Genomic DNA, 26951 nt, shown 5'->3' with positions numbered 1-26951 from the left:
TAGTTAAATTGAGAGTTATGTCGTCGACATGAATTAGGAAACTTTTGACCACTCTTCAGAAACTAGGTTTCCTAGCATCGGATGATCCTCAAAATTGGAATAAAGATCCCTTGTAACCTATCTAGGAATCCTTCAAAAGATGAGCTTGAACTGCTGGCTAGTTTGGGAGATCTGGACTTCAACCCAAGTTTCCAAAACCCTGAGAATGGCTGCAATCGATTCTGATCTCCTTGGCTATGCTTGAACTATGTAGGCTGAACTTCAAATCTTCATATAACTCTCAAACATTCTCTCACAAAGGCTAAAACAGAAAATATGAAAGAAGAAAGAAAAATCAATGGAGGGTTGAGGAGGAAGAAGAAGCATAGGCTTTGGGCATCTCACCCCTCAAGTTTGGGCATCTCACCCCTCAAGTTTAGGCATCTCACCTAGGGCCTCTCACCCAACTGTATCCCACAGAAAAACAGCATATCGCCATCTTATACAAAATTCATTCAATCTCGTCAAATTGATTACAAATGTCTCTTTAAATAGGTGAGGCACAGCCTTACAATTTAGAAACAAACTAAAAAATGAAACTAATATAAAATAGAAAGTAATGACTTTTAGTAACTAACTATTGACTTGTACTCTAAAAAACTAACATAAAAAAAAAAATAAAGGATTATTCTAGAAGACTAAATCTGACTTCGACTACTTGTTAACATAAAAAAGAAACAAAAAGGGGAACAAATTACTATTCACGGGTACTGTTCACATGAACAGTAATTCCTGGTTTTGGTTGGCTTGATGGACTAACATTGGGGCTGGCTGGTCTGCTTTGATGGACCCAGCAGCCCCCTTCTTTTGCAGGCTCGATCTACATCAATGTCTAATAGTATACTCTACCAAAAAAAAATTTTGGATGAATAAAATAAATTCATTACCAAGAAGAAAAGAATATACAAGGGGGGAAAAGAGGGGGGAGGCTACGCCAACAAAAGGGCTATCAGCAGGCCAAAAGGGAAATCCTAGCAACAACAGGGGCTAAAAGAAGATACATCAGTGGGGGGGAGATAGTGGTAGAAAGACCCCAGGAAACAATAGTAAGCTTGTTCCTTGGGCTGTCGCGAACCATACAGTGTCTAATAAATTTGGGCAAATAAGGCATCACTTTCAAGCTCCAGTATTCGGCGTCACTTTCAAGCTCCAATATTCCAATCCAATGTGTAAAACAGTGAGAATGCAAACAACTGCTGATCATTGAAGTGATTTGGGCCAAAAATCAAAGTTCTTGGCAAATCCACTTTGTAGGAGTCAAAACATGCGAAACTAGGTGCTTTCGGTTGAAACCTGTTGAAATAAGACAGGTTTCGATGGGGATGGAGGGTTTTACGTGGTTGGTACAACCAGCTTTAGTCGAACCAGGTCGAAACCACCGAAACCTGGTACGATCCAATATCGACCTTAGGTTTCGTATGAAAGTGGTCAAAACCGAGATTTAGAAACATGCCTATAAGTTAAGTGATACCCTCTGGGTGTTTCAAGAGTAGTATGGTAATTCAATGAATTCTTTGTGAGTTGGAACAGCATACATTCTCCATTTCTACGCTAGGTATAGTACTAGGACGCAGATATAGTTCAAAATTTCAAAAGACTTATTTTCTTCCAAGGATTAGATTCAAAATTAAGGTTAAGAAATGACAAATATGAAAGTAAGGTCTTTTGTTCATAAAATTTGTGAAAAACATTCACTGGTCTGTAGGCAGGTACGAGTTACAGTAATCTGTTCCTACCCAAGACATATAGTTGGAGAGGTGACAAAACCTTATACTTTTCATTACAAAAACAATAACCAGGAAAAGGATGGACTGTTTTGTGAAAGAATTTTGGTGACAATCTAATTGTAGGAATAAGTTTCGAATAATTCCTTCTTTTTTTTAACCTATATTCATGATTAGTAATCGGAAACCTTCTCTCAAAAGGTTTCCATCAACAGGATATGTATATAGACACGTGTGTGTGTGTGTGTGTGCATGTGTTGCAAAGTTACCTAAGGTTCGGACGGAAAGTTACTTGTGTCGGTGGGAAACAACTTCTTTGTATCTTAAATGACTTGATACTTATCCACTATGGAAATAGAAGCTTCCTCCAACTTAAAATTACAATAATACCCTCATCTAAAACCATCGGTTACAAATTTTCCCAATACACAACTTCCAATGAAAATAACTCCTAGTTTACTAATCCTACATTAAATATTCAAATCCCTAATCCAAGTGCTTCAATTAAGCATTTTAACTACTGGATGTCCCAACTACATCCCCTTTACTGATCCTAATTATAATTTTTCTATAATCTACCTTACAGAACTACTGCCATTTGTCTTTCTCTACCATGTAGAGAAGTTCCTTTGTGACAGTATCAATAAGATGTCCTCCAACATAAGCATTAAACGATACAGATAGATATGACAAAGCTTCCACAATAACCTATGATACGTTGAAATGAAATGAAGTTAGGCGAGTTATGGGCTAATAAATATGAGAAGACCAGTACAAATCATAATCCCAACGTTTCCTTGTAGAATCCCAAATGTAAGAAATTAATAAACTAGACAAAATACCAGATAAATGAAAATCGAGAGAGAGGGTGAGCACTTACCAATCATTATCATCCAGCAAAAATTCGATTATATGATAAGAAAGGCTATGATAAAGGTCCCTGATCTGATTTCCATACAACTCCTTAATAAGGCGAACCTACAGGAAAATGGAACAAGAATTAAGAACAATATATAGTGGGTCAAAGCATATTTAGGTAGCTGAACGAATATATGAAACTGGGAAATAAGTGCAAGTAAAGCCTCAGTAAAATCATTGAACTGTGTTCGGAGAAGGCAGGGAAATCAATCTAGCCAGGGATTGGGGTAAGGCTGTGAAAACTAAAGAAACGAATCTAACGCAAGATAGCTTGACCTGAACATGATCACTTTTTTTTGGTTCAAACGACTTGATATGAAAATGACATCACCTATTTAATAAATGGGTCATATTCAGGTAAGCACAACTAGGGGTGTCAAATTGTCCTGTCCACTCAATTTCCATTGGGCTGACCTAATGGGTCCACCTATTTGGCACAAGCCCAAAAACTGGACCGATGAGCTTATCAGTCCTGGTACCCAAGACCAAATCAGTTTTGGTTTTATCGGTTTTTATCAGTCTTGGTCTATTGGACCATTCAGGCCCAAGACTGAAACCAATAACATTGTACGTGGGCTGGGCTGCCTAGCCTTATTATAGGCATCATATTTTCCAAGTCCAATCCCTCACATAAGTTTCTAATATGAACTACAAAACTAACCTTTTGCTCCAAGGGAGGAAAAAGGGTCCAAGGAATGCTCTTTCTTTTAGTCCCACATTAAAAATTTAAGAAGACAAGGAAAGGAGAGGTCTATAAATGAGAGGGACAGATGGTGGAGGGTTTCAAACCTGGTTATCAATGGGGTAACCTGCTGAGGCTTATCAGTCTCAGTACAATTCAATCATAATCAGTTGGTTCCATTTGGTCATCGGTTTAATTGGTCAAACAGAGACCGAACCAAATTTTGGATTTTTCTTGGTCAAACAGAGACCGAACCAAATTTTGGATTTTTTTTACGCCCAAAACCAAAACCAGAACAATAAATCAGATGGTTGGTTCTGGGTTCAAACAGGTTGCTTTAGTTTGGGCTATTAGTTCACCCAAGTTTTGACACCCCAAGCACAACAAAACCCGAAATGACATGAAATGCCTTGAAACAATATTGAATAACACAAAAAAGTGATAAAACTGGAGGGAGAAATCCTAAATAAATTTTTTTTAAATGTGATAAATGATTACATGAATAAATTCAACACAAAAATGAACTCCTAGGTATAAACATTAAATCAACCAGAACCGAAAAGCAAAAAATTCAGACAAGGTTCTTATAGATTACATTGGTGTCAGAACAGAAGGTCATGTCAAGATTGCCACCCCTAATCCTAATCATACTTAAAATTTCCTTGAACACCATATTACCTAGTCCAACAAAATGCTTCAAACTACAGGAGGTCTATTATGCAATCTAATCTCAAAATGTATTCTTCCTTGAGTGATCAAACGAATTAATTTTGTCCTAACTAAAACTGATCAAATTAGGCTCGTTTCGCCGGGCTCACTTTAAGTCCTTGTAGAGGTTCTATCTTAACTTAAGCTAAATGAACTTATTGTTCCATTCAATACACACAACAAGAAATGCTAACTAATTAGCAAAAACTCAAAATTTCCACCGTTGCTTGCTACTATTTAAAGGACTAAGGATTAAATACTTATTTCAGATGAAGCAACCAAATTATGAAAAAAAATATATCACTAACCATGGACAAGGAAGTCCAGTTAAAGTGTTGAAATGTAAGTTATACCTCCAAGCAGAAACGAAATTTAAATAAACATGTATGATAGAGACATTATTTACATAGGACGCATCCAATTGAATGCTGCAGAGGGCCCACATATAAGTGCATATTTGTATTATATAACGGAAATACACTTAATACAGTTTTGTAAGCTCTTTTATGGTCAGTGGCCAACATATCTCACTCTATCAAATCACCTAGTCACCTTGTTGGTGTCGCCTTATTTATTAAACCCCTCAAATGCCTTGGTTCACCTGGACACCGTGAAAAAATATGGTGTTATGATTACAAATTGTTTAGATAAGAGGGTTTAAATGAAAACAAGTTTTCAAAGTTTTAAGGCCAGCCAAAATTTTATATACATATCATACTATATAAAAGCCCGAAGTGGCAAATCTTTCACTTGACTACTGTACCCCTTCCTTTTATTTATATATTCTTTTATAAATTTAATATTATTGGTACCCTTCTATTTATTATATTCCAATAATTTTCTCTAATCTCCTTCTTTCTCTCAAACTCCGCCCTCTTTCCAATAATAGAGTCAAAGATAGAGTTGAGAAGAAAGACTTTAGGAACATGAATTCCTTCTCTCTCCCAAACTCTCCCACGCACAATCTCCCTCAATAACCTTCCAATTGCCGGTCTCCAAAATTGATGAATACCAGGTTTTGTCTTTTAATTGATGTGTGCTGCCTCTTTAGAATCTGTCTCGACTCTCGACAGTGATGTTGCCAAGTATGAATGAAGACGGCAGGCAAGGGATCAATCACCCAATACTTTACTCTCCTAGCTAGCTAGCAAGTTGGGTTAAAGGCGGGTTCTTCTTTCATCTATGATATGGCATGATATGATTTTGGACTTTGGCATGCACGAGCTGGGTATCTTTGATCCAACTTTTTCATTGCCATCATAATTCATTGATTCCTTTATGCTTGCTTGCTACACTGATTAAGTTGCTCTCCATCTTCTTTCTAATTTCAAACAAGCACCTGCACCCATTGCTAATCCAACGAGCTGCACCCATTTTTTTAATTTCAGCGTGAAAGTTCACAACATTATTGTAGCTTGTAAAGTACCATCAATTGGTGAACCCCATTGGTGAATGAATCTCTGCAAACTAATGGCATCTTCTATTATATAAAAGCACGAAGTGGCAAATCATTTAATTGACTACTTTATCCTTTCTTTTTATCCTTCTCTCTTCCTCTTATTTTATAATTATTGGTACCCTTTTATTTATCTTTAATTAATGCTATCCTTTTAATTATCTCTATTTTTATATTCAAATAATTTTCTCTACTTTCCTTCTTTCACTCAAACTCCCCCCACTTTTTTCACTTTCCTCCTTTCTCTCAAACTCTTCCCACCAATAATAATAGAATCAAAGACTGAGTTCCAAAGAGAGAATTTAGAAAAAAACTTATATTGAATGTATTGAGTTTTTCGATTATTTCCAATCCCAATCCAAACAGTTATTTCAGTTGGCCTTATTGGTCAGACAGATCAGTAATCACACATTCACACTAGAGCTGGGACCAACCAGATTTCCATATATTGTAACTGAAATCTATCCAAAACAGTTTTCCTATGGTAACTAAAACTGTTCAAAACCAGATCACCATATCAGCTTCAATTTTCAATAATGAAAACGTGTTTCATATAATCCATCTCTTCCTTCCATCTCAAACTCTTTCTCTCCCTCCTACTTACCTTTAACTTCTATAGCCTTTGTCTGTCTCTCCCTTCCAATTATTTTTTCTTCTTAAACTCCTCCCCTCCATTTTTCTTTTTCTTCTCAAACTCTTCCTCTCCCTCCCACTTTCTTTTTCTGAATGAGGAAGAAAACAGGTCATCTCTTCCAACCAAACCTTCAGTCCCTCCTTACCCAAACCTTTTCTTTTTCTAACAACAGTGTAAAAGAAAATACGTCATCTTGCAGACTTCCATCCCTCTCCCTTCTTCCTTTGCAAACCCGCCTGCACAATAGTACCTAATTAGTTACTAAGCCTCTCTCCTCTTATATTCTTTTTCTTTTCTTTTCTTGCAGACTGCAGATCATCCCTCCCTTTCTCTGATCCCATTGTCTCTCTTTTCTTTCCCTTCTCTTTCAGGAAACCCAAGAAATAGAAGAAGAGCAATCTAGAATTCAAACCAAAGTGGAGAGAAGAACCAGAAAACTAGCTATATCACTGGTATAAAATATGTTTCTTAATTACATGTAAGTTTTCTTCTGAATTTTGGGTTGTTTTCAATTAAATAATTTTTTTTAGTACATCAAGACTTTATTTTTTGTTTCATATTAGTTGCTATGGAAGATAAAGCCATAAGCATCTGATGAGTATAAATATGAGTGTTACTGCTGTAGCTTGTCTACCCATTCATTCAAATTTTAGTTTTCTTTGACTTGGTAGTTGGTAACAGTTATTTATGTTAATTTTTTGTCATCGCTTAGTAAGCATAAGAAAAAAATAATAATAACTCAATATTTGAGATTTGATCTTAACACCTTTCTATTTTCAGTTCACTAAATATGAGGTCATTCAGATCAGGCAGGCTTTCCATCCATGTTATTGCATCTTCCTGTGGTTCCATTATCATCTACCTGGGAAGCTTCTGTTACCTTGGGATCAGATCATGAAATAGGTATCACTGCTCTCAGTTCAGATAACTTTGTTCAAGACCAGATTTTATTGCCCTTCTTTATATTCTTATTCAGGGTGCTGAAAAATTAGTTGGGTTTCTGTGTCCCTTATGAAGATAGGTACCCTCAAGAATCTAAAGGTTGAGAATTGTTAATCTTGTTCATAAAATAGAGGTAATAAAGAAGATTGTTTGTATCATTCAATCATATGGAACTATATATATATATATATATGCTCAAATATATTGTACGGTTTCATTTGGATTACCATGTAAATCTTTAAAGTTTATGGGAGTGATTGTTGCTTGGTTCTTCAAATATGGTCTTTTCATTGCTAAGTAGCCACCATGGAACACCTCACCAAGCATCATCATAATGAGTTCCACTGTGGTTATCTTCATCATTGTTGTTGTAATATATCTTATTCCGAGCAAAAAAAAAAAATCCTATTCATTTTAATGGATGATTCCAGCCAACATTGTAATGATGGCTTGAATTCCAAACCGACGTGTTTTTAGATTGTTCTCATATTTGGAAACCTTCTCTTTCGTAAGCTTCAGTGGTTTATTATATTTTTTGAATTCCTATTGGATTTGGGAATTCTTTATAAGGAAGATTTACTAATTTGGATTTCCTCAAGAAAAATTGGTTTTTGAGTGTCTTTTAAGGTTATATAAATGGGTATTCTGGCAGCCATAGGGACATGGTTGGTCTTCTTTCTGAATTATTGTGCTGCAAAGCCATGATGAGAAACCATTTATCACATTTTAATGGTTTTGGCCTTTTGGGTTCAATTTTAATCAGTGTCGATGGGGATTCAATACCCACAAGAAACCCACTGAGTTCACAATGCTAAACCAACCAGGTTCTTGCTAAATGTGGGATTCAGTCAATAGTGTCTTAAGAGAGACTGAATGATCAGTCTTACTAGGTTGTGCGAGCTGTAACAGGACTGGTGTTACCCAAGTCTTTGTAGCAAGTAAGTTATACATTAAGGAACTATAATAACATGTCCTACACAATTTAATGAATTTTGTGTCGTAGATCAATCTCTTTTAGCTATGTAGATCCATGGAGTAATAATCGATTTTTTCACACTTTAGGTGGATTCTAAGTTTCTTTCATGTTCTCTTTTTCTCTCTATAGTAAAGATCATTCTATCCCTAAACACTAAATTATATTTGTTATCATCCCCATATACAAGCATTCACCATACTTTTAAATTCCTAAACAACCAAATCAGTTAGCTCTACAAGCCAAAAAAAAACCTTTCCAATTCTAGGAGAACAATCTGTCATGAAGTAAAGAAAAATAGCACACTACTCAGCTACACCTCATAAAACACTAGAGAACCTGCCCTCCTACACTAAACTGTCACCATGTAATCCTATAAATCCTTTTTTTTTTTTTTTTTTGTTTAGCACTCTAGGTCAAGTTTCTAGAGACCTTACTAGAACACCTTTAGGTAGGAACCATTCGGGAAGCTCTTTCGACATCCAGAGATCCCAGTGAGCCATAAACAGAGAGCAAATGCCCATATGCTTGAATGTCAAAGAATGAAACCATTCAAGAAGCTCTTTCAACATCCAGCTATCACAGTGAGCCAATGCCCTATACTTGAATTCCAGAATGAGTTTTCTATCAATTATTTTAAGATTTTCTGAGAATGAAGAATCCCATCTGATCATATATACTAATCAAGCAATCATAGCGAATGCACTTCAATTTATTATTTATTTTTTAAATTTTCTCACTGTATGCCTTTTTTTTTTTCTGGTAAGAATTTTCTCATTGTATACCACTGCGAGCAAATAATCATAACTTCTCATCACCAGAATCAATCAAAAGTTTGTCAACTATAAAGAGTTAAGACATGAATTCAGTTCCATCATGGCACCATCTAGGGGCATAATCCTTTTACAGGGTCTTCAAGTCCTTCACCACCTCAATCACATCATATTCAGCCTTCTCTTCCTCCTTTAATGCATTAATACTAAGATTACTCACAAATCAATGAGAACATTTAGATAGATGACTACGTGCAATATAGATAAACACACACACACACACGTGCATCTGCATGTGCGTCATAACTAGTATATATATATATATAGATTATAGATATAGATGGATAGATATATTTCCCAAGGTCGAAAGCAAAATCTTGAACCTTGCTTGAGACAGACCCCAAAAAAATTGTGGTATGTGCTTCCAAGGACAAGTTCAAAAAAGTATAATATAATAGAAGACTAAATGATGATATTTATACCGAATTGGAATGGTATTTCTCATTATTCTGGTTTAGCATGATCAACTACTTCATTACACTAAAAACGAACCCAATAGCCATTGTCTTGGCAAAGATACAAGAAGACAATCCACAAAGATGTAATTGGTATTCACAAACAATGATTGCAGGATGCTCCCACAAGACCTTGCTTCGTGTACTATCTAAACGTATCATTGAAGATTTGCCAAATGCTCTAAATCATTGAGTTTCTATGAAGGATATCCTAGATAAGGATGGCAAATAAAATGCCCCACATACTTTACATATCCTCGTAATTCTATTCACTGACATTCAGATCGACAATCATAAACTTCAGCAATTTTCCTGAAAGAGATATATATATATATATATACAAAACTAATCCAACTTTTAAAAGCGTTATTAATAACAGTATACCTGTTCCCGCCTGTCCACATAAGCCTGCAAAAGTTCTCCAACGTAATCAATGAATTTCTGAAAGCAACTCATTCAGGATCAGCTGAATAAGATTTAAAGGAATGTAACAAATATCTATATTAAGAAGCTTATGGAAACAGGGTTTTCTTTTCCCCGCAAGAGAGGGGGGGGGGGGGCAGGGACAGGAAGCAGTACTACAACAAATGTGAGCAACCAACCTTACCATCGCATTGGAAGAGAGAAGATCATTTTCTGCTTCTCGTATTGGTAGGAAGAAAGGTACTGTGTGCTCAATGACAGTCATCTTTTCAAGAAAAGACTTGCTTTCAAGCACACAATGGTATAACTCACAAGGCTCTCCTGCAAAAATAGAAAACTAATTAATCAAGCTATACAGTAATTCCACAGTATCCTTGAACCCATCTGAAGAAGGGATAAATCATTGGTCAATTTATACAGTTATTCCACAGTGTTGGGGATTAACCAGTTGAAAGACACTGGGCCATTAACCACAATCTCAGAAACCAAAAAAAATCACATAACAATTGTTTCGTGGTGTAAATAAATGGTTAGCCTTCAGGGTAAAAGGAGTGGACCAAGCAGAAGCAGAGCACAGAGTATTTTAGAAGACAATAAAAAAAAAAAAAAAAAAAAAAAAAAGTGCATACCCAGCACCGAGGCTCCACCACTGCGGGGTCTGGGAAGAGTCATAAAGTATGCAGCCTTACCACCGCTTCGCGGAGAGGCTGTTTCCCGACTCAAACCCACGACCACTAGGTCGCAATGGAGTAACCTTACCGTTGCACTGAGGTCCACCCTCGGAAGACATAATGGCACTATTAAAAATACCGTGAGTTCCTCTTTCTTCAACATGGAACTTGTTTTTCTTGAGTAAGAAGACTGCTCAAAATAAGGAAAACATCATGTTTCTTGAGGAAAGGTCAGGCAGGAAGTGAGATGGATGCTCCAAGCCATTGGGATGGTAAAGCTTAACTTTAATGAGTGTTCCTTGTGAGACCCTGGACCTTCAGTGGTTGGAGGAGTTACCAGGTCAACTTCGGATCAATAGAAAGAATATACTCAGGTCCAGTGAGACGGGAATTCTACAAGAGCAGTAACTGCTATCATTTTCCATGACTTTGACTTTGCAATGAGAGAGGGTTTTACTAATGTTTGTTTAGGTGGAGGGCTTTTGATAACTGTTATTCCTTGGATCACTTCATCCGAGGATCAATCATGGAGGTTTTTCAACATCATGAAAACAAATAAAGTTTTTGCATCTCAATTCAACTGATCGTTCAAATGGAAGCCAAGATCAGCTAATGGCATGATGGATCATCTTGCTAGAGAGTATGGGGAGACTCAGGTGGATATGATTATTTTGGCATTGCACTCCTCTCTTTTATTTAATAAAAAATCTCATCGTTACTTGTAATAAAAATAGAACAAAATATCACAAGAGAAGATCATCATCGGAACAATATATATGTTTACTGTGCACAACTATGAGGCTTATTTTGAAGAAATATGTCACATCTTCCATCAAGGCCAATGTGAATGCCTACTTATTAACACCAGCAACGAGGTTCATTGGCGCAGAAAGGTTTAAAAAAATGAATACTGCAGGTAATAGGTGATGAGGACATCATCCAGGGATTTAGGACATATCAGAGGAGACGCAGATGTATATAGCAACATATCACTTCATTGCGGCTAGATGTCTCTTGTGTGGGAGGACATCATCCAACGAGCTTGTCTAGCACACTGAGGCCTGAGTCTAGAGGAGAGTAATGGATATGGTGGGTATGGGCAGACACCCTCATTTGCCCTAGATGGCTCCTGTGCCGATTCTGGTGGTTATGGTGGGTATGACCAGTTCTTCATTCCCCACTTCATATGATGGTCAGTCACAGAATGGGTCATCTTTTGTGGAGAGGATTTTTCATACCCATCCCCCTAGCAAGTAGCAATTACATCAGCCCAGTCCACCAAGCAGCTATGGTGGGTCCACATTTGCATCATCTTCCTGGCCTGGTGATTTATATCCTAGGTTGGGTTACCTAGAGTATGTTGACAATGACACTTATCAAGCTGTTGCGTTAGACTTCAAGCATTTCATCAGGTAGGCCATGACCGTCTTTTGTGATACAATCGGAGGAACTGTTCCAGCAACTGCAGCAACAATCCTATAAAGGCTTTGAGACTACCCAAAACTCTGTAATACTGACATATAGGCATAGGGGTATCAAGAGGTGTATTTGTAGTGACATAGGCCTAGGGGTTAAGTGTCTAGATAACACTCAATATAAATTGTGATCTACTAAATGGATTTTCTTTGAGTGCCCTTTCTCTTCCTCCATCTGGAAGCGTGTCCTCATCAAATGCTGGCCAACTAGAAGAAGGCCCCTCCCCCTTCTGAGAGAGTGTATTTGGATAGATATGACTTTCGCATGTAAATCTATCTATGACATTGCTAGGAAGCTCACCTTTAGAGCTGCCATCAACCACATTTGGATGGAGCGCAATCTTCGTAGATGGACTTCCAACTCCAAATCCTTTGATAAGATTTGGAATGACATCTACTTTGATGTCTCCTCCAAACTTTCTTTGATCACTCATATTCTGTTGTTGATTCCATAAGGAACAAGCTTATTGTTGTCTCCTGGGGACTGCCTTTGTCCATTTTGCTTCCACCTTCCCCTGCCCTCTAGGGTTGCATCCTCTATTTTTGTTTTTTGCCCTTAGGGACCTTGTATATTCCCTCCCCCTTTTCTTCTCCTTTTTGATATTGAATTATTTATTCACCCAAAAAAAGGGAATTTCTTCATACATATTTCATTGCTTTATTGAATGTCATGTGCTATTTAGAGATGCTTAATTAGGGTTTCCCTGAAGTGTAGGCTAAAAATATAGCCATTTGACCACCTAAATGGTCAACTGAAATGTGCATCCAAAATATACCAGAGTTCAGTCAAAATTCAACTGAAATCCAAAATATTTCTGTTTTGACCAAGAACTAAACCGAATTCTTAAAGACTCAAACTATGGTTCCGTCCCAATGGGAAAAATTGAGTAGAAATGAAGCAATTTAGTACTTACTAGTTTGATCTTTCCTTCTCTTTTGGGAAACACCGGTCTCAGACTGTTAGGAATGAGATGCCCTAGATAAGTGTGCCAATTGCTTCAGTTTCGGTTTTCAGATCGGTTTTGGTTTGGTTCAAGATACAACATGTGGAAACCAACCGAATAGGAACCTCTTTTCCAAACTAGAATTGAACCGGCACGGTTCAGTTTTGGTTCATTTTCTATTCGGTTCACTGTTTGTTTTGATCCGGTTTGAGCCCTAGCTTTGGTGTTTGAACTAACTTTTAACATCTTCACCAACAAAAAAAACCTTGTTTATTAGGGCTATAATCCACCAAACTTTTCCAAACGTTAAAAAAGAACAAAATTTATCATCACATTGTTTTAAAACATTATAAAGGAAATCAGATTTTATTTGGCTTGGTTCAGTTCAAACAAACAGTTTCAGCCTTGGAACCAAAACTGAACCGAACCGAGAAAATATTCTATATATTTGAACCAAAATTGAACCATTTTTTCAGTTCGGTTAGGTTAAATAGCCAATCTTGATTTCAGTTTTCGGTTTCAGCTCTAAATTGACACCCTTAGCCCTAGATTCCATAAATCATATTTTCATATACATGCAATTATATAAAACAGTCATCTAAACTTGTTTTCGATACCCTCCCCTCAACCCCCCCCCCCCCCAAAAAAAAGAGTAATATATATAAAATTGCTTTTATAAACTTGGTCATATAATAAACTAACTGATAAACCATTTCTAGCTCTAGCTAACCACAACTGAAATTTTTTAAAATTACCAGCAAAATATGTCTCGTACTGTATGCCAATCCTTGCACCCTCCAAACAACAGATTAGCTGCCCAAACAAGGTTAACAGCCATAAGTAACAATTTTTTCCCCTGATATGCAACAAATAAAATTTCATTACTAAATAAGAAGGTAGCAGTACAAGGAAATAGTACCAGCAACAACAACAACAATAGAAGGTGGCCGAAGTTAGCCAACATTAATGAAAAACTTGCGCATATAACAGAGAATTCGTGCCTTAATCGAGCAAGTGTTTCCAAAGCCCACAAGTCTGAATATGAAGCCAGCTAATAACTACCTCAAAATTCCCTCATGGTTCCCAGATGCACTCACAGGACCCAGATCTCATAAGGAGCTACTATCCACATTCAGCTTAATGGAGCCTCCACAGGGACGAAGCCATGCATGCTGAATCAGATTAAGGGTCACATTTGACAAAACAACAAGAGCCATAATCAGTAGAAATTCCACCAAAAAATTCCCTATGTAACCGTGATGTAGATCGAGCTTGTAAGAGAAGGGGCCTGCTGGTTCCTTTGAACCAGGTCCAATGTTGGTGATGCGGATCCGGATTCCCAAAATCAGGGATTGGATCACTTAGGCCCCATCAGAATGACTAAGAAGCTCAATGTAATGGTTGAGGGGTATTCTTGTAATTTCAGAAACAATTTTAAGAGCTTAAAAGAGAGGAAAATAAATAGTAGGGTCAAACTGAAATATAAAAGTAGAAGAGGAGGGGTAATGTGTAATTGCTAAAGTGAGGGGGGGAATAATAGAACACAATTTCAAGACAGGGGCTTTCATGTAATAACAAGGAATAAACCCTTTTAAAACAAAAGAAAAGAAAAAAAAAATAAAACCTGTTTCTTCTTCTTCTTATCGTGAGAACTAGAAACCAGCGGAACAGAAAAAAAAACTCCGATCGATCGGACTCCTTTGATAGAGCTTGGTTTGACCTGAACTTCGAAACGAAGGCTGCCAGCCTTAAGGTCTCTTGACTCCGACAAATAAACACTTCAAACAAGAAGTAAGAGGAGCTGTATTGTCCCTGCAACTCAGATCTGGCGGTAATAGGGAACCAGATCTGAACTTGGTCTCAAACCTCTTGATAGAATGACCCTCTGGAGACGAGATTCTAGGGCTAGGGTCGCCTAGGGAAGGAGAACCCTCCACCAAAATCTCAGTCCAAGCAGATCAAGAATGAGGGAGATCGATCCCTTTGTTTGGGACTGCAACCACCGCCCAGAAACAGAGAAAAGAATACAAACCAGAAAAGGAAGAGAAAAGTAGAAGAAGAAAATAGAAAGAGAAGAAAGGAGAAAAGGAGATCGCAGGGAAGAGGAGAAGAAGAAGAACAAAATAAGAAAAGAGAGAGTCACGGCAGCCAAAGCTTTAGCCAAGTAAACATCCAATTTCAAATCAAAATTGCAAATCTAACTAAGTTCTTCTCTATTACATGACTAATATAAGGGAAAAATCAAACAATTAATGGAAACTACTTGAAAATCGAAACTATTCTAAAATTAGAAGCTAGCTAATTTAAAAAGAAATTATATCTAAAACAATAGAAAATCAAATCAAAAGATATTTCTTTCCTAAGTCCATCGTGCAACTGCATCAGTTGGACCAGCCAGCCCAAACCAGGGAAAATACTTTTCACGTGAACAGTAACCCCTGCAGATTTGGTCTTGTGAAAATCGAATGGAGGGTTGGAAGGAGAGAAGTGGTTGGGTTGGGTATATCTCACCCCTCTATTTTAGACACCTCACCCTCCCAAATAACAGCACTCTCAGCCAAGAGTTCACACTCAATTTTCATCTATGCAACTTGTGTCTCAAAGCTACAGCAATGCCTCTTTTATAGAAGTTTATGACTCCAATTTAAAATAGAAAGCCTACTTAATTTAGGACAACACATAATAGAAATCCTACTTAACTTAGGACTTAAGCTACTAACTATTAATTATTTTGTCCAACAAAAACAACTTAAAAACATAGTCTTAACTCTAAATGAGACTTTCCAAAATGAACCTAAGACTCCAACATGGAGTAGGACCCAAATAAAGCAATTAAAACAAATCCTTGTTGGAGTAGGACTCAATTAAAGCAATTAAAACAAATCCTATCTCCTTGCCCAATTTGATGGTTGCTGGACTCCTCCCTTTGAGGCTTCTTTCTTCAATAATGAGAGACAGGTAGCTGCTTCTAGAAGATCTTCACAAGATCAAATCTGTAGGGGTTACTGTTCACGTGAACAGTATTTTCTCTGGTTTGGGCTGGCTCAATGGGCCCTAGGTGGGGGCTGGATGGTCCAACATTGGACCTGGTTCAAAGGAACCAGCAGGCCCCTTCTCTCACAAGCTCGATCTACATCAAGGCTTACAGGCTCTCCTGAGCCTTGATTATGAGTTCTTAGTTGAGGCTTCTTTGACCTAGTTTTGAGTCTAATTTCAGATCTGTCCTATCTGTTGAACCTGAACCTGTTCTGATTCTTTGTTGGAGCTTGTGATTTATCCTATTGGGACTGATTACCCTTTGGTAGTTAGTCTTACATCATATATTTTTCCTTCTAAGCCCTTAGACATAGAGAAAGAGGAAGAGAAAAATATTCTATTAAAAGGAACCAGCATATGAAAATTCATTTCCTCCATCAGCACTAGATTCAATTTGTGAAAAGGAAGAAGAAGTTCCAGATGGCAAGCCAGAGGAAGCTCTGAAGAAAGAATTATTCAAAAACCGACTGACCCTGTCGAAGATCCAGTTCCTTCAATTGAAGAGCAACACTCTAAAAATGGAGATGCATCCATGTTTGAAATTCCTAAAGAGACAAGAGTTGCAAACATAAAATTCCATTGAAGATCAGCTGGTAGAGTTTGTGCTTCCTTGACCTTGCTTTGTGAAAGAACTACCCTCGCTAATCCGATTGTTCGTGGCAAGCTTGGAATCTTCATTGGATCAGAGTACACAACAGCTGGTGCTGAAGAAGGGCTTCAACGAGTTTTTTCCAACCATGGGAAATTGATGTCTTGGTGCTTGGGAGTATCATATTATGGGAAATTTGATTATTTCCATCCCTATTCTTCAGGAATACTTTTGGACGTTACATACTTCTCTAATATGCATGATACTTGTGTTGTTTGATAGGGTATCGAGTTACCTAACCAACAAGACTACAATGTTGCAATACCACGTTGTATGTATCGAAAGAATGATATCACTTTAATGATGGGCTGCTGATCTATGATGGGATTCTATTTTAGACTAATTATATTCAAAGTTCTACTTTAAGTATATTTCTATTATTAGCAATCTTACTTGATTAAAAAAGGGGTTGAGAACTCATGGAGTTGCTATATTGTATGTATAAGGTGCCTTTATTAGTAAAGAGAATCATATTGATAGTTATTTTAAGATTCTTTCTTAGAGTTTAAGTTTGGTATCATTTTAGGGAAGGTAGTCTATAACACTATATATAAAGGCTGCAAACAACTTCATTCATGATGTTATAGAAATTAAGCCTTATGGTATTAGTATCGGTTTGGTAAGAATCTTGTAATTTTTCCTTTTTCATTGCTGTTTCCCCTAGGGTAACTAATGCGAACTCAGGGTTGAAAACCCTATTTGGGTTCACTATTGGCCCGCCTAAATGTATATTAGCCGAAGTAGAGAAAAATGGAAGTTCTGGTAAATATAACAACGGTTGAATAGGGGGAGTGGCAATCTGATAATTAACCAGATTTCCCAAGGGTTTACTTTATAAGTAAAGGAGAAAGGAAATAAAGGAGTTTCGAATTATTGAGTGGGGGTAAACTAGAAAGTAACACAAAAATAAGGATGAAAGAGACTAAAGGTAGAAGGGAGGGCAAAAAGGCAATAAACTTAAAAGAAATTATATAGTAAAAACGGAAGGGGAAGAGGAGAGGTTGTCTTCAACCTCTCTAGACCAAACCAGCAAGGAAGACACTATAGACATCCTGAAATCAGTGGAGACTAGAGCTGGTTACGAGTGGAAGAACTCCTTAAGAGAGGAATTCGATGGAGCTGAAACCTTAGCAGTTTAATCCTAACCCAAGGTCCTCTTGAAAGCAACCAATTGCAGACCCAAAACCCAACTGCAGAGGTAGAACAAATATTCTGAAACTTGATCTGGCGGAAGAAGTAAGATGAGGCGCTGTCAGTCAGTTCTCACAACAACAGCCACTCCAGCAGGTAAGGCCTTGGGGTTAGATTTCTCACCTTGAATCAGGTTAAACAGTGAGAATCCTAACCCTTGGATTTCAAGTTGATTGGATTCATTTTGGGTTATTTCGCACCTTGAATCGGGTTACGTGTGCCGCTGGTCTGTGAAATAAGGAAGAATTTGGGTAATTTGCATATAACGCCTGATTTCATAATAATTACTAAAAGGCCCCATCTCTTTAAGTGGTGTCTATTATTACCCTGCCTTTGATGAAATACCAGATTCATCCCTCCTCTTCAAAGTTAATTACTGTGTCCCACCACGTCTTCCCACTGATACAAGACCCATATCCAAAAAATTTGACAAAAGATACCAAAATAGGAAACTCTCACCAACTTCCAAATCAGATATTATAGAGCCCTAGAGGCAGAGCCAGAACCCTGTTTAAACTTATATTTCAGTATTTTTATTAAGCACGAATTTAACTCTTACTGGAAATTAATCATTCACAGAAACCATAATACTGGTATTAAAATTAAAAGAAGTTCAACAACGTACTATTTATAGCAAATCTGATTTTATTATTTTCAGTGAATTTCTATTTTTGAGTCCTAAATTAACTGGAAGCTCAGCTTTTGAGTCCTAATAAATTTTTGAGTTTCAGAAACATGTTAGGAGTCCAAACCACAATTGGGTATTGCTTAAGTCCAAAGCTAAGTGTTTTGAGTCCTAATAAAGTTTGAGTTTCAAAGTTCAGACACATGGCAGGAGTCGTATTGCTGAAGTCCAAAGCTAAGTATATTTGACTCCTAACCAAATTTGAGTTTCTGAAACATGTCAGGATTCCAAATCACAATTGAGTTTTATTCAAGTCCACTACTCCTTGCTTTGCTAGATCATCGCCTATGTCATTTGCTGACCCCCACTTCTACTGGAATGAGATATACAGTCAGGAAACAAGGTGAATGGCGAGTCAAATGAAATTAGATAACCATCTATAAGCGTAAACACTCCCCAGATATTTATTCAGATTATATTCTAGAGAAATTTTCTCTATTTAAAGGCAGATTATATGGTACACATTGATTCACTTACGGCATCTAAGAATTTTGAGATATACAAAAAGGCACAAACCCAAAAGAATTAAAAAAAAAAAAAACACTACCACATAGACAAGTCAATACCTTAGTTCCAACTCTATAAGTAGTTTTCCCATGAAAGTGAGGATCTAACAACATGCTTGTTTCCCCTGGCATAGCCTTTCTGTCTGCCTCCATGTGAACCTGATACACCAGATTTACTACCACATAACATGAATGTGCAATCAAAATATAATAAAAAATATATAATTTTCTGAAGAAAAAATTAATTGCTACAACTCAGAAAAAAAATAGAATCACCCGAACTTGTTATATCAACCATCACATTCATTGAAGTTTGGGTGGAAAAAATTAACGAAAGGTATAAATAAATTAAATATAAGGTAATGAAAAGCGCTATACCCGCTCCCTAATTGTGGCTAAGAGCCCATCATTCCATTGTTCACCATCCAAGCAGATCTCTGTGAAATAAGTCCGTATTTAGGAATGCAATGACTTGGTCAAAAGATACCAAAAAATAAATAAATAAAGGCACCCACATAAAAATCCAAAAGAACAAAGATAACAGACATCTACCGTTGCATAAAACAAAGCTGGAGCAGTGGAACCTTAATCTGATAAATGCATCTGCAGAAAGTACCCTTGCAGCTACTATGAACCTCTGTTAAGATTTTTTGTTCCTTTTCCCATAAGGTAGAAATTTTTAGGGGAAGTGTTTCCTGTGGGGGAGTGTGGCCCCTACACGTGCTCAGGAACCAATGGGAGAGTGTGCAGAAGCATCAGGCAGGGGGTCATTATCGCATTTCATGTGGGGCACAGCAGTCATTTTGCCCTGTAACTCCACCCACAGAAACCATTTTCCCAGACTTTTTTTTTTATTTTTTTATTTTTTTTAACAGGAGAAACTTCACAATTGTAAATTATTCTTTTTTATTTTGGCAAAAATTAACATTAGTGTTTCGCTTTTTCATTTCAACCCTTAAGTTAGGTAGAAGCCGCATTCCGAAATTAACATAAATTAATAACCCCAATATTATCCAGTTGTACGAATTCAAGTGGACTGACAAAACTTCGCTTTGTCTAGTACTAAACCCTTCTTTTTTTATTGGGTGAAGTAGTAATAAACCCATTAACCAGACCTAAAAACATCCACCTCACCATAAAGTTGGCAACTTGGCATATGATCCCCCACCACTTCAAACAACTATTGTTGTGACATCAATTCTTTCATCAAACCCACATTTAATCTTATCCAATAGGATTTATAGTTCTAATCCTTTAAGGGTCTTTCTCTCCCCTTGTTTCTACTCGCTATTTTGCTGTTTCTTTTCTCCTCACACTGTTCCAGGTCCACTCAAAATGCAGAACTCTCGTAACGATTTTTTAGTTTATCATATATTTGTTGCGGTCAGGGGAAAAAAGAGGGGGGTGGGACGAGAACCACATGATCTTCAAATGTTACATGCAGATAGTACCAACTGATGTCTAGTTGACCTCCAAGGATTTGTTGAATATTTGTGTCACCTGTGACTGATCTCTCATGGTTAGAGTTACTAGTTAAACCTACCATGACTTGGGAAGGATATGCCTTGTAACAAAAAAGGAGTTACTAAAGCAAGAAAGAGAAATGAGAAAGAACTAAACATGGCAGATTCATTAAGTTGACACCACTGAGGAATTAGCAAGCCAATAAACAAAAAAAAAAAGGGAACATCAGTGAGGTAAGGCCAGATTTGGTATGATTTCTATTTCAATTTCGGCTTGATTTCATGAAATAGTTAACAAATATATTTTTTGTCAAGAAATAGATATTGCTTTGGTCTCGCAAGAATCAAAAATGTTTCAAGAATAAGTGATCCATTTGATAGTTTAATTTCTGAGAATATATTCTCCATATTTCTTTGGGAAAGGGTGGAGGGGCTGGTGGCCAGGAAGGTGGGGGTGGGGGTGTGACTATTAGGAGGAGAAGACGGGTGATGTTTTATTTTTAACATGAAATAACTGCCTTGCACCATCAAATTAAACGTGTGCTCATTAAAGAGCAAGAGTGAAATCAATTTCAATTTCAAAATTGAAACAGCTCCTCAGCTATTTCAGAAGTTCTATTTTACAGAAATAAGGTGCAAAAAACAAAACAAATAATTTCCATCACCCCATGAAATTGATATAGAAATCATACCAAATCAGGCCTAAAAGCATCAAAACAGTAATGAAACAATAAGCAAAAAAGTGCAAAATATATATATATATATATATATATCTTTGAAGCACTATTTACACACACAACAGATTCCAAGCACCAAGGTAAGCATTGAAGGTACCTTCAGTTTGGGCAGCTCGTGCAGCTTCAAATTCTTTCTGTAAACGCTCAAATATCATCTTGTCAGAATCCCTGCGGAAATGATTAATAGTTCCATGTCAGAAGCCATGTAAAACTTCTTCATTCAAAGAGCCCCTATCTATTCTTCTATTGTGTACCCAACACACACTGAAACTGACCCTCATACGTATGTTGTTTTCAACACATACCAAAATAAACTCAAATACTGAATTCTAACTCTGAATGGTTAAAGATTGATTCTTTGGTGAAATTTGCAATCGATTGCTTATATGTACTTATGTTTTTTGCATCTACACATAAAGATGAACATTCATGTGGGAAAGGCTATTTCCTTGTTCGTAGATAGTGGACACTACTTTCCACAATCATGCCAGTACAATTTTTGGTTCTAGATAATTGTCAAATGCCTGTGTTGGCTTGGGGAATCCACAACCAAACTCAAATTCTTCAAGTATTAAGGAAAGTCCAACAGCAAAGGCCCATATCTAACATGAACAGTGGTCCCTCATGGGAATTATTATCAAGTTCTTTTCGATGTCTCCATCCAAAGACCCCAACAGATCGGGGAAGACAGTCCAATATCCACCTACTCTAAAGAAATGGATGGCCATGAAACCAAAGACCCAAAGAATCTCTAGGATTTGGCTACAGAAAACTTAAATGGTGCAAAAAGTAACTCCAAACCACCGTAGACAGAGCAATGGATAAACATGTAAACTCAACTTTCCTCTTCATGTTTGCAAATAAGCACATAACAAATCTATTAGCCAATCGAAAGCTTATTGGCAATAGCTGGTACTGAATTAAGATGAACCACTCTTAGGGTAACCAGAATTCCCAAAACAAGTAATTAATAATTTCAAATGGTAAACAATATTTTCTTGTAAAGCCACTAATTCAAATTTGAGTGTTAGCAATTTCACAGAAAAGGGCTACCTAGAAAGACGCTCCTTCAGTTCTTCATGCCTTTTGAGGACATTTGCCACTGGTAGGAAAAAACAAGGTAGTTCTTAAGTCTCAAAAAGAACCTCAATGAAAAATACAATTTCATTTAAATTAGAGACCAAAAGAATAATCAGAGGCAATGTACATCTAGCCCGTGTACTCTCCAACCGTATATCTTCCTCTTGTATAAAGTTCTACAGCACAACAAGAAGCAAAGTTACGATCATCAGCGGGAGTGGAGTCCAACATAAAAGATTAAAATTAAAACTTACGTTGCTTCTTTCATACAGATTTTATCATGAGAATGAAACGAAGAAAGTACTACCAAACTATGGTGAGCACCAAGGGGAGAGAGAGAGAGAGAACAGAACAGAAGTCCACCAACTTTTTTACTTCCAAATAATAAACGTTTACATGCCATTATCAGTATAGGATGTGACAAACAATTGAAAGCAATTACGTTTCATGAAAATAATTCTGAATGAAAACTCTGGCAGCTCAACTTATAAATATGGACTATTTGAGATTTTAACTCTTTCTGAAACTTCATCCTTCCACCTTGAGAATTGAGACGCACATGGGGGATCTTCTCCATAGACAAATCAACCAGACTGGACGGTACAAGACAACCACCAAACAAAGGGATTCTTTGCAAGACCCACCTACTGACGCAAAGGGTTTTAAAAAATAAATATTCGTTATGGGTAAAACCTCCAGATGGAACCATTTTTCGGCTCTAGTAACTCCTATACAGGGATTCCAACTCAATGGTTCAAATCCTCCTGCTATGAAATCTCTTAGGTTAAATGCACCATTTGATATGGTAGTCAGCAAATCAGCATCGTTTATTTATGGAAGAGGCACACCAATGGCAGTGTAGGAAACAGTTTCATCTACATGGGGCCCACATGGTCAACATAGGAGAGAATAATTAATACAAAAACTCATTGTGAGAGGGTGAATGGTAGATTAGCTGCATGGGAAAAAAATTCCCTTAATTTAAAGTGGGATGGATGAAATGGAGAGGTGCAACCAGAGTGTTATATGACGAACGTATTCCTTTAAAGCTTAAATGAAAATTCTATAGGACTATTGTACGACCGGTTATAATGTATGGGGCAGAATGTTAGGCAATTAAGAAGTGTCATATAGATAAGTTATGTATAATAGAGATAAGGATGTTACGATGGATGTGTGGCAAAACTCGAAAGGATAAAGTAAGAAATGAACATACTAGAGCTGATTTGGGAGTTGCCCCAATCAATGATAAGCTCTGAGAAAGTCATTTGAGCTGGTATAGCCATGTTCAAGGGCAGTCTAAGGATGCTTCAATAATGAGGGTGATCTGATTCAAATTAAATGAGCTAAAAGAGCTAATGGTAGGACTAAAATGACCATAGGAGAAATAGTGAGGAATGACATGTATAGTCTAGGTCTGTTTGCAGGGTAAAGATCCATGTAGCCGACCCCATTTAGCTGGGATTTTCCTAACTTCTGGTGTTGTGCATTTTTTTCTCTTCTCTCACTTTTACTTTTTTGTTTTTGCAAGGATCCATGTAGCCGACCCTATTAAGTCGGGTTAAGGATGAGTTTGTTGTTGTTGCTGTTGTTGTTGTTATTGTTATAAAAAGAAAATTAAGATGAAATAAGTCAAGTTTATCTATCAAATAGAATTCAAGAGGGTATAGAATCCCTTACAACTTCTCCTCCTTTTACTGAAAATGGACGTCCCTTGAATAGTTCCACTTGCTGTAGGATCACATACATTACAATTTTAGCAAAGAGAAACTGACATTCTAGGAAAAAGAAACTGGAAACAGAAGACAACAATGACAAAAACAACAACAACAACAACAAAAGGAGACGGCCAGATTAAATCCACAGCATCAAAGTGTCAACATTTAAGACTATTCATATTCAGATGAAGCAATGAATACAAGCAATCTGCTCTGAAATCTTATGCATAGGCTAGGATGCATGAAAGCACAAGTAAAGTGTTTGGCCTTTTAGAAATTCTAATGTTTCTGGACAAATATATTAGCTTAATTGAACCAAGTAACAGGGATTACTGATCAAGAACCTCCTAACGAGGTAAGCGGATCAAGGAGTGGGAAGAAAAATAGAGAAAAGTGACAAATTAACAAGCAACATTTAAATCTTTAAAACCCACAATCCCGCATAGCTTTCTGATTCTTCAGTGTTGAGTTCTTATCTCAAAGCAGGTAAATCAGAATCAACAGACAAAGTGACTCAGATTAAATGCATTGAACTCAAATCAAGATTCTAACAATCAAAGGTGAATCTCTCTCTATCTCTGTCCCCCCCGCCCCCAACAAAAAAAAAAAACCAACGGAGGTGTGCTTCCGCAATGTATGCCATCTAAAACGCCATATAAATAACAGACATAAACTGAGAACCAACCATTAGCCAAACATTTGGAAGACTGTAAAGCCACTTGAAGAAAGTTCTGCCACTGCTATGCTATCCCCGTGGCACTCATACGCAGGAAAGTTTAATGCCACAGGCGATGTTACCGTAAAATCATCCACAAGAACGACTAATTACATGAAACGAGCCAGCATGCATTGCTTACATATTAACGAGAGAGCCATCCCTTGAAATTATCAATATCTCATATAGAAAGCTCATTCAAATAAATTATATGCCTCTCCCTTTTATTAGACATAGGTAGAATGAGTACAAATTAGAAATTTAGGGTTTCTGAATGGCAGAGAAAAAAATGTAAGCTCTTACTTAATGATATTCAACACTAAAAATCAACTCTCATAGTAAAATCTATTTCAGTTCGTCGGGGACAATCTCATTTCTCAACATCGATGAACAAGAGGTCATGTGAATTCGAGTATCTTTGTTCGCAATTCAAAATTCAAATTTGTCAACAAAACAAGTAGTAGATGTTAATTCTTTGGCCACAAAGGAAATTTCATTCCATGAGCATTATACAACTCAAACCGTGAGATTTCATTCAAGTCTCACGAATAGAGAAGTTAGGATTTGTGCTTTGTTGGAATTGTGAAGCTTTTACAGGAGAAGGGATTAACGAACCTTGCGGACAGATTCTCCAGGAACTGGTCTTTTTCTGGAGATCTTCTTCATGGAAGACTCATCCATGTCGCTGTCCATATCTCTCTGCCGAGAAAGACAATATTTACAGAGGAAACCCTAGCATAGTCTGGAACCTGAAACCCTGAAAATCATTAACTCCGCCACGGAGACAGATTGACGAATTTAAAAGTTATCTAAATGACTAAAATCTCGACGGGGCAAAATCTCCGTGCACGGACAGGTTAGGTTTTGTATGGTAACGTTCCAAAAAAACGATAAACGATTATGGTATTTATTGTATTTTTTGGGTAGAAACGGAACAAATCCCCTTTTTTATTTTTATTTTTTTCTTTTTTTTTTAACGAACGAAGCTAGAGAAATACATTTCCCCCCTCCCCTTTTTTTTTTTTTATTGGAATAAAAAAACAAAAATTACATATTATCTACATCACTGGTCAAAATATTACTGTTATGAATCAAGGTCCTCTTGGTTAAACCTTGGTTAAAGCCTTCTGGGCAACATTCCTAACTATGCAAATGGAGTAGACCTGTACATCTTTTACAAAAAAGTTAAGTTTGAACAAAAAATCATCTAGTTCCATAAGTAGAGCAAAAGTGGATCATGGCAACATCAAGAAATTGTTAGGATCCATAAGTTTATCGTCACCCTGCACATCACTCCAAATTTCTTGTAAATCCCACCCTCGCTTGGTCGCGACTTCTAACCCACAAAGAATTCCCTGCTCTACCGCTGCAATATCCTCTCCTATCATCACATAAGTGGCAAAAATAAATAAGCATTTATTTTGTGAAAAAATGGCAGTTGCCCATCTTAATATATTTTGATTCTTAGATGACACATTTGAAACAACTAGTACAATTTTAAAGAAGGGAATAAATATATTTTGGGTGGGGAAAGGAATTGGTTCAAAAATTTGCTTCGAGTCAACTACAGGTTGGGTCTGTAGTGGCCTCACCCGAGTTCCATTGTTAAGCCAAAATTGAACTTGATTTATAATGAAATGAGGATTAGGCTTAGAAGAACCAAATGTCACCATATTTCTATGCATCCAAATGAAATAATAATGAAAATATTGAAAAAGTGATCCAGCTCATCCAACCTCATCTTATAAAAGTGGAAAATATACATTATTAAGTTTGAAAAAGATGAAAAATGCAAATATTCAGTACGCAAACCCAAAGGTCTCGCAGCCCAAATTCTTCTTGAGAATTCACAGTTGAGGAAAAAAAATTGAATGTTTTCCTAATCACAGAGACATAGATCACAAACCGGATCTAGGTCCACCCATTTATGCAATAAGTCTTTTGTAGGAATCCCTCAAGAGCCAGTCTCCAAAAGAACAACTTAAATTTTGGATGGATTTTTTGTTTCTAAGGAAACCACCACCAATGAGAGCAAGGAGATAAGCATAAACACCTATTATAGCACTCATGAGAAACACCAAAAAGTTGTGCTCAAAAATGTTAAAAATAATGTCCACGATTTTAACAGATTAAAATGAAACAAATCGAAAGGCTTCTCGATCTGACAGGTCTCACCACTACTAATGTCATAGCCACCACTAGCATCGGCACCTTCACACCACTGCCTCCGCCGTCGCCAACATCACCACAACCTCCAATGCAACTTATAAGGCATGGTAGAAACTTATAAGGCA

General features: G+C 37.0%; 1 protein-coding gene across 2 annotated transcripts in view; it reads right to left on the bottom strand.

Moving 5' to 3' along the window:
• Window positions 1–25540, bottom strand: part of LOC122069031 (centromere protein O) — a 35988-nt gene extending 10448 nt beyond the window's left edge. Inside the window, exons 1-11 of one of the 2 annotated variants that reach the window (XM_042632968.1) lie at window positions 25273–25540; window positions 23905–23955; window positions 22352–22400; window positions 22198–22246; window positions 21242–21312; window positions 19323–19381; window positions 19005–19103; window positions 13633–13690; window positions 9972–10108; window positions 9749–9805; window positions 2644–2741 (exon numbers count right to left, since the gene is read on the bottom strand). In XM_042632968.1, the coding sequence (XP_042488902.1) occupies window positions 2644–2741; window positions 9749–9805; window positions 9972–10108; window positions 13633–13690; window positions 19005–19103; window positions 19323–19381; window positions 21242–21312; window positions 22198–22246; window positions 22352–22400; window positions 23905–23955; window positions 25273–25350 (806 nt within the window). In that variant the 5' untranslated portion in view covers window positions 25351–25540. The remainder of the gene's footprint in view (window positions 1–2643; window positions 2742–9748; window positions 9806–9971; window positions 10109–13632; window positions 13691–19004; window positions 19104–19322; window positions 19382–21241; window positions 21313–22197; window positions 22247–22351; window positions 22401–23904; window positions 23956–25272) is intronic. The other variant, XM_042632966.1, reaches the window with a different exon arrangement.
• Between the last annotated feature and the right edge of the window lie 1411 nt (window positions 25541–26951).

This window comes from Macadamia integrifolia, chromosome 2 (assembly GCF_013358625.1).
Source record: "Macadamia integrifolia cultivar HAES 741 chromosome 2, SCU_Mint_v3, whole genome shotgun sequence".
Taxonomy (NCBI): Eukaryota; Viridiplantae; Streptophyta; class Magnoliopsida; order Proteales; family Proteaceae; genus Macadamia; species Macadamia integrifolia.
This window is presented reverse-complemented; position numbering and strand designations above follow the sequence as displayed.